Source organism: Centrocercus urophasianus, unplaced genomic scaffold, assembly GCF_019232065.1.
Source record: "Centrocercus urophasianus isolate 14NV4802_14NV808 unplaced genomic scaffold, USGS_Curo_1.0 seq_539, whole genome shotgun sequence".
Taxonomy (NCBI): Eukaryota; Metazoa; Chordata; class Aves; order Galliformes; family Phasianidae; genus Centrocercus; species Centrocercus urophasianus.
This window is the reverse complement of record NW_024885132.1, coordinates 1-8,849: the sequence shown is the minus strand read 5'-3', so window position 1 is coordinate 8,849 and position 8,849 is coordinate 1. Positions and strand designations below refer to the sequence as shown.

The following is an 8,849-nucleotide window of genomic DNA, read 5'->3' as shown; positions in this document are numbered from 1 at the left end:
ATTTTTTTTTTTTTTTTTTTTTTTTTTTTTTTTTTTTTTTTTCCCCAAAATATATCTTATCCTTTTCGGCCCGAAAAGTTTGCAAGTATTTGCTAACATGTTGAGGTGTTCATAAATCTTCTTGTATTAGGAAGGAAACATGCCATTGGAAGATTTACTGGCATTCTATGGATATGAACCCACGATTCCAGTTATGGCAGGTTCCAGTGTGAATAGCTCTCCAAGTGAACTTGCAGATGAACTTCCAGATATGACGTTAGATAAAGTAAGTCAGAGCCATTTTTTCCCAGTATTACAATTTAAAAGCAAAAATACATGTGACTTCAAATAATACTTAACATTTCCTTATCTCTTGATGTTACAAAATGCCTATCTTTGTCAATTTCAATATACAGTCAAGAACTACTGTATTCATTCATTTTCAAGGACACCAAGAATCTGATTCTAATTCCTTATTCATATTTGCATACCAGTAATACTTGGTGCATACTCTATTAGCCCTTGACTATTGTGGTGTTATCTGTCTCCCCTGAATACACCTTGAGCTCAGTGCAGCTATCATGACCAGATGCATCTGTCACAGATGCCACTGATGGTTATTGTTTGAACAGGGTTGCGGGTTGGGGGGAAAGCATGCTGTCACAGTGTCATGTACCAAAACTTATGTGGATAACTTGAAAATGCTCTCTTGAATGCTTTGGAATGTTCCTTTCAGATGTATATAATTTGTGAAAGACCTTAACTTTGTGAGGGGGGGAGGGGCGTGAGTGAGGGAGACAGAGATAGTAACACACAGTCATTACAAAAAAATACATTCTTGATTTAAAAAAAAAAAAAAAAAAAAAAAAATTGGTCTGTGTGATTTGAAGGCTAACATTGAATTCTGACATTTTACTCTGTTTATAAAATCTGTAGATAGTAAGTATATGTTGCTTTTTTTTACTAACATACATCACTTACAGATAAGCCCCATAGAAAGTTGAATATGAATATAGATATGGCTCTGCACATCTAATTCTCATTAGATTCATGATTGTGTTGAGGTTACAAAAATGTAGTCAACTTGTTATCTAATATAGTTCTTTTCCTCCCTAACCTATATACAGAGGAGTTCAAATATGTCTACTAGTGCTTTTTTTCCCCCCATTTTCCTTTGAAAACTTCCGTTTTTGGTGTGTTTTGGAAAGATAATGGGTTGTCTATTTTCTGTAACCGTCCTCTCAGCAAAAGCCTGCAGAAGTGCCTGACCTCTTTTCTTTTTCCAGAGTATATGGGTAACAGCCTCTTAAAGCTTCAGTGTATCTGTGATATAAAGAATGACGAAATTCTGAAGTTTTGAGGCACTTTTCATTGATATTTTTCATTGGAAATGGTTGGAAGCACATCTGAGATTGATAGTTGCAGAGGTTACTTCTTGTGCCTTTATTTTAATAGAAAACAAAGGGGAAACAAACCCATGTTCAACTCTGAAATGAAGTTATGTTTCTTAGATTTAGGAGGAGCAAACTAGCTTTCTAATTAAGGGAGTAAAATCTGCTAAAAGTACTTACCGTGAAATAATTTACTGAATCTAAATGCTCACCAGTCCATACTTAATAGACAATCTGTATGGGAACTGCTGAGTCAGGGCCTGAACCTCTGATTGATCACCTGAGGCAAGCCATGAGTCAGCCAGAGGAGCACAGGTGAAGGCAATTCACCTGTGCTGCCGGAAGGGGGGGAGCCTGGCTCCACCCCTCCTGGACCTATTTAAGAGCTGGCTACCAGAGGGGAAGGATCTTTTCTGGAGATTCCTCCTGGAGTTTTGTAGTGAGCTTGGGACATAGGTAAGCTTTCTATCTATTCTCTTTTTGTTATTATAGTCTGCTTAATCAAGCTCTCTTGTTTATTTCATGATTATAACATCTTTATGTTGATTGACTATGCACAATCTGAGATTATTTATTTAATTGTTTTATTTCAATGATACAGGAAGAAATAGCTAAAGATCTCTTGTCGCGTGATGATGGAGAAACACAGTCCTCTGCTGATGACTTGATGCCGTCAGTTACTTCACATGAGGCTACAGACTTCTTTCCTCGGCCATTAAGATGTAGGAAATCTAATTTTATAACAATACTCAAAGTAGTCCTGTCGTTACATATGACTTTCTAGCTTAAAATATCAGAGTTGCAGAGTACTGCCGATTTATTAATGGTTGAGAAACAGTGCTTTGGAGGATATTGTATGTGAATGTTGTCTTTAATTGTTATTACTAGTTACCTGGAAGAGCTACATTTTGTATTGTGCTCGAAACCAGTATACAGTTAATTTTTCTGCAGATACAGTGAGTTTTCATAGTTAATAATTAATGTGGTGTTGAGGAGCACTCTTAATGATTTTCAGTATTTGTGAATAACATGAATATATAGCCCATTTTTTTTAAGTTAGTGTTTCTCTACTAAAATTTTGCTATTTTTAAGCCAATGGCTTCAGTTCAGCTAGAGAACATGAGTCTGGCTGTGATTTCTTTGTGATTCCTTTCGTGAATACATCACTTTTCTATAGGACATTGTAGGGTGAGCCAATGTTTTTATGTGGGATGGGGCCTTTGAACCCATGGTCACCAAAGTTTCACTTCCCATGGAGCTATGATGGGGAAGGTTTGGGAACCAGTGGTTCAGTTACCCAACACGGACCAGATATTCCTCATTGCCTACTGCAACTCATTTGTTCAGTGGTGTACTGGAGTTAGGACAATGTGAAGGATTTTATCATGGTTTTAATTTGGCCGGTATCTTGAGCTATTTTTTGGGGGGGATTATATCCTGCTAAAGAAGGATGATGAAGATGATGTGCTGCCTCTGTCACCTGCAGGTGTAGTTTTGAGTGCTGATTCTGTAATGTAAGACATGCTTATTTAAGGTGAGATACGAAAATCCTTAAAAACTATAATGCTCTTGAAATTAAGCAAACCCCACCTTTGCTGGCACTTAAACGTTGCTTGTGAAATGTTAATGAATATGACACTGAAAGCGTGGCGGCTTTAATCTTATTGTAATAGTAGATTACATTCTACTAGGAATTATACATCTGTAAAAAATTTCAGAACCCAGTACCACAGTGTTACAGTTTCTAAAATATGAGTAGTTCTGTGAAGTACTGTATTTGAAATACTTGGAGTGCTTTGCTGTCTGCCCTCCCAAGGAGGGGAGGAAAAAAAAAGTAGAAAAAAGAATAAGCAATAAGCTGCCTTTTGCTTATTCTATTTTGAATATCGCTGCTGTATCTTCACTCCATGTTGAGGCAGCCTTGTTTAAAAGAATGTTTTGAATACCCATTAAAACTTCAAATTACAGGCTTTGGTAGATAATAAAGACTTGCATTCAGCATACATTTTTGTGATTAACTGGGGCTAAGTTGTAGCCCTGAAGGTTTGTTTTCTCATACCTTTTCTATAATGTGTAAGCCTTCACTAAAAGGGAGAGGGGAAAGAACAAAAGAGAAGAAAAATGATTTTATTCCCTTTTGACTGTTAGAAATATGTTAGGTTGTCTCAGTTACAGTCATGATAAATGTTTCAGTTCTGCAGTATACAAGTACTGGTGCTTTCTGGCTTGATTCTGTAGTTTGATAGAAGTGTAGAGTAACAGACTTGTGATCAGTGTGTTCCTGAATAAAAGCAGCTGCTTCTTTCAAAAGTAAAAGATAAACAACAATTTACTGTAGTTATGTTTAAAGTGAAAATGCTTCCTAGCTAAAACCAAACATTTTTGTGTCTGAAGCAAACACTACTTGTGATGGAGATAAAGAATCAGATGGTGAAGATGTGGAGGTAGACAGTGGTAATGCATCCGAAGATTTGAGAAAGGTAATAATTATTTTATAAAACAAAAATCGCCAACAGTTCAAATGTGTGGGGTTTTTTTTTTTTATAGCAAAGTTTTAAAGATCTACAGAATGTACATGAATGAATGTAATCTATAATTGTACCTTAATTCTGGAATTTTCTGCTGAATGCCAAGTTAATGACTTCTTTTTAATAATGCGTCCATGTGAAAAATATTAAGTATGTATTTATCTCCCTTTCTTTTTTTTTTTTGTTTCATCTTGAGGAAATAATGGTTGGTTCAAAGTATCAGGCTGAAATTCCACCTTACCTTGGCAGGTGTACTGATGATGAAAAGGGTAAGTTCTCCTGACTCTTTCACTTTTTATCTTAACGTTAGCAGTTGATGAAAAAATATTATATGAATTTTTAAAGTCGAGTCTGTGTCTTAGTTAAAATTTGAGATCTTAAAAACACAAGAAAATGGAAGTGATACACCCAAATAATTATTTTCAGAAATGTGATTATACAACTCTGAGAGGACATAATGAGAATGATATAGGAGGGTGGACTGCAATGTTAATTCCAGAGTATCGAGTAATCCTCCGTTGGTAAATGTAGAAGGAGAACTTGCTTCAGCGGACAAAGAGAAGGCTGAGGTACTGAATGAGTTCTTTGTCTCGGTCTTCACTGGCGGCTGGGATTCCAGTACTTCTCATGTCCCTGAGCCTTGCATCCCTAAACCTCTAGGTGGGGACCGGGGTGGTAAATCCCCCCCCACCGTGAGGGCAGAGCAGGTCTGAGACCACCTCATGAGACTGAATGTGTACAAGTCTATGGGTCGTATGGTGTGCATCCCAGGGTTCTGAAGGAGCTGGCTGAGGTGGTCGCTGAGCTGCTCTCCATGTTTGAAAAGTCGTGGCTGGGCTTGTTCAGCCTGGAGAAAAGAAGGCTGCAGAGTGACCTAGTTGCAGCCTTTCAGTACCTACAGGGAGCCTACAAAGCGGAGGGGAATCAACTCTTTAAAAGGGTTGAGAACTGCAGGGTGAGGGGAAATGGTTTTAAGTTGAGGGAGGGGAGATTATGTTGGATGTCGGGGGAAATTCTTTACAGAGAGAGTGGTGAGGTGCTGGAACAGCTGCCCAGAGAGGTTGTGGATGCCCTGTCCTTGGAGGTGTTCAAAGCCAGGTTGGATGGGGCCCTGGGTAGCCTGGTCTAGTATTAAATGGGGAGGTTGGTAGGCCCTGCATGTGTCAGGGGTGTTGGAGATTCATGATCCTTGAGGTCTCTTCCAACCCATTCTGTGGCCATTCTGTGATAATCTTAAGAGGCAATAAATGGTGGGTCAAGAAAGAAATAGTTTTCTCGGACTGTCATAATAGGGCCAGAAGTGTGCAACTTAGCTTAAATTGAAGATTGAGAAGATCTTCAAATTAGTGAGTTTTGGTTGCAAATACAGATTAAAAACTGAAAAGGGGCTAGAAAAGAAAAAAATGACAGGAGTTTGAATTTGCATGCTGAAAAGACTTCTCTATGATTGAAGTATAGCACGTAGAGCTGTGGAATTAAACATTTATAGACAATTTAAAGGATAGAAGGGGAGAAGGGTGGGAAAGAGTGAGCTGGGAGGGGAGGGGGGAGGGAGGGAGCGAGCGCTAGAGAGAGCCAGAAGGGAGAGTGAGAGGGAGGGTGTCGTGTAGTTATCTTTAGATTTGTGTCTGTGACAGGGGGACAGCAGGCCCACAGGCCCCGCAGCCCAGAAAAAAAACAGAAAGAAAGAAAAAGCATCAACAGCTTATGGGCTGGTCCGGCCTGGCCCCGTGGCTAATGAGGCAGGGGACTTGCAGACCCATGCCCCAGGAGAGGGGGAAAAAAGGGGAAGGGTAGGGAGGTAGTAGATGGGTCTAAAAACAGCAGTGGCAATGATCTGAGGAAGAATGTTAATTTGCTAAATATGATTTCAGAATGCAAGAGAACACAATACAACAAGATGCAATTGGGATTGAAGCCAACAGGTCAAACAAAAATGAGAAAGAGTGTGTCCAAAACCGAGGCCTTACTCTATAGACTGCAGGTGAAAGCGCAGGGGAACTTGTGCTCCTTGGCAGCGAACAGAGAGCTCATGACCTGTCAGGACCTCCACCTTTCTTCCTCTGGGCGTGAAGTCCTCTAGGGAATGCTGCTCCTCCCCTCCAAGAACCAAACTGCTCAAAAAAGGCTTTCCATGGAACCAGAACGTTAACTGTAACTTCCACTGCTTTACATTATGTTATGATGTGGACTACCGACAACAAAAATCACAAAACCATGACAGAGGGGAGAGAGGGAGAGCATGCGTGCATGTGCCAAAAGGGAGAAAGGGAGGGAGAGCAACAGAGAGCCAAAAGGGAGAGGGATAGTAGAAAGGGGCGTGACAGAGAGCAAGCCAGGAGGGAGGGAAATGTAGGGAGATATAGGGAGAAAGGTGCACAGCAGGGAGCTGGGAAGGAGCAGGAGAAAGGGGCTCAACAGTGAGCTGGAAGAGAAGGGAAAGCAGTGAGAAAGCAATAAAGGGGCACGATAGAGAGCTGGGAGGGAGGAAGGTAGTGAGAAAGGTTAAAAGGGGTGCAATGGAGACCTGTGAAGGAACTGAGATATAGGGAGAAAGGTGCATGATGGAGAGCAGAGAGGGAGAGGTAGGGATGAAGGGAGAAAGGGATGTGACAGACCTGGGTGAGAGGGAGAGGTAGAGAGAAAGGGACACTACAGAGATCTGGGAGGGAGGGAGAGGTAGGGAGAAAGGGGTGCAACAAAGAGCTGGGAATGAAGGAAGAGGTTGGGGGAAAGAGAGTAAGGAGCACGAGAGAGAGCTGAGAGGTAGAGGCATGATAGGGAGCCAGGAGGGAGGAGTAAGGGGTGCTATATGGTGCTGGGAGGGAGATGAAGGGAGAAAGAGGTGTGGCAAAGCTGAGAGGAAGGGAGAGGTAGGGAGAAAGGGGTGCAACAATGAGCTGGGAGGGAAGGAGAGGATGGGAAAAAGGGGCACGACAGGGAGGTGACAGGCAGGGAGAGAAAGGGACAAATGGGTGTGATAGGGAGCTGTGAGGGAGAGAGAGGTAGGGAGAAAAGTAGAAAGGAGCGTGACAGAGAGCCGGGAGGGAGGAGTAGGGAGATAGGGGTGCAACAAGGAGGTGGGAGGGTAGAAAAGCTAGTGAGAAAGGGGTGTGACAGGGAGCTGGGAAAGAGAGATGTAGGGAGAAAGCATGACAGAAAGCTGAGAGAGAGGGAAAGGTAGGGATGAAGGGAGAAAGGGGTGTGAGAGAGACCTGGGTAAGAAGGAGAGGTAGGGAGAAAGGGGAGTAAAAGAGAGCTGGGAGGGAGGGAAAGGTAGAGTGAAAGCAAGAAAGGGGCACGACAGAGGACCAGGTGGTAGGGAAAGGTAGGGGGAAATGGGCATAGCTGGGAGGGCAGTAGAGGATGGGAAAATGGAGTGTGACTGGGAGCTAGGGTGGAGCAAGTGGGAGGAAGGGAGAAAGGAGCATGAAGGGGAGTAGAAAGGGAGAGAGGGAGGAAGAGTGAAAAGATGAGGCAGGGAGGTAGGTGGGAGGGAAGGAGAAGAGGGGAGAAAGGGGCACTATAGGGAGCCGGGAAGGATGGAATGGAATGGAGAAAGGGGTGAAAAAGGGTGCCAGGGTGCAGGAACGGAGAGAAAGGGAGAAGGGCACAACAGGGAGTTGGGAGGGAGGGAGAAATTGGGCGATAGGCAGAATGGGGTTTGAGAGGGATCCTAGAGGGAGGAAGAGGAACGGTGGACGGGGTGTGTCACGGAGTTGACCAGATCAATCTATGTCCGTGACAGGGGCGACAGGCCTCTGCCCTCCCCCCCACCCCAGTCCCACAAAAATGGGAAGGAAGGAAGGGAGGAAAATAACAGCGGCAACAATCTATGGAGGAAAACTTATTTTACTATAATACCTAAACTGCCTTTCCTAACATGTTCTTTACATGTACAACGGGGACTTTATCTCCCTCTACGGTATGTAGGGAACTGGATTGGTTAGGACCATCACGATTGATAGATCCTCTGGTATTGCCTAACCAGGTGGCTTCTGCCAAATGCTTCTCCCAGTGCTTAAATGTTCCGCCACCCAGTGCTTTTAGCATCGTTTTTAACAATCCATTGTAGCGTTCAATTTTACCAGAGGCTGGTGCATGATAGGGAATATGGTAAATCCACTCAATGCCATGATCTTGGGCCCAAGTATTTACAAGAGAATTTTTGAAATGAGTCTCATTATCTGACTCAATCCTTTCTGGGGTGCCATGTCGCCACAGGACTTGTTTCTCGAGACCCAGTATGGTGTTTCGGGCGGTAGCATGGGGTACTGCATATGTTTCAAGCCACCCAGTGGTTGCCTCCACCATAGTAAGCACATAATGCTTACCATTGCGAGATCGTGGCAAGGTGATATCATCAACCTGCCATGCCTCCCCATATTTGTACTTTTGCCATCGCCCTTCCTCCCAGAGAGGTTTCATCCTCTTGGCTTGTTTGATGATGGCACATGTTTCACAGTTATGAATAACCTGTGCAATGGCATCCATAGTTAAGTCCACCCCTCGGTCTCTAGCCCATTTGTATGTTGCATCTCTCCCTTGATGACCTGAGGTCTCATGGGCCCACCGAGCCAGAAATAATTCACCCTTGTTCTGCCAGTCCAGGTCTATTTGAGCCACCTCAATTCTGGCAGCTTGATCTACCTGATGGTTGTTTTGCTGTTCTTCAGTAGCCTGACTCTTGGGCACATGAGCATCTACGTGGCGCACCTTTTCAACCATATTCTTTACTCGGGCCGCAATATCTTTCCACAGTTCAGCAGCCCAAATAGGTTTACCCCTTCTTTGCCAGTTACTTTGCTCCCACTGCTGCAACCACCCCCATAAGGCATTTGCCACCATCCATGAATCAGTGTAAAGATAGAGCATTGGCCACCTCTCCCATTCGGCAACATCTGAGGCCAGTTGGACAGCCTTTACCTCTGCAAATTGGCTTGATTCTCCT

General features: G+C 43.1%; 1 protein-coding gene across 1 annotated transcript in view; it reads left to right on the top strand.

The window, feature by feature from the left end:
* The window catches only part of LOC122169433 (mesoderm induction early response protein 3-like), a 12,666-nt gene extending 8,124 nt beyond the window's left edge, over positions 1-4,542 (top strand). Inside the window, 4 exon segments of the mRNA XM_042835583.1 lie at positions 131-265; positions 1,972-2,092; positions 3,765-3,850; positions 4,095-4,542. Of these exon segments, the coding sequence (XP_042691517.1) occupies positions 131-265; positions 1,972-2,092; positions 3,765-3,850; positions 4,095-4,181 (429 nt within the window). The 3' untranslated portion in view covers positions 4,182-4,542.
* The last annotated feature ends 4,307 nt before the right edge of the window (positions 4,543-8,849 follow it).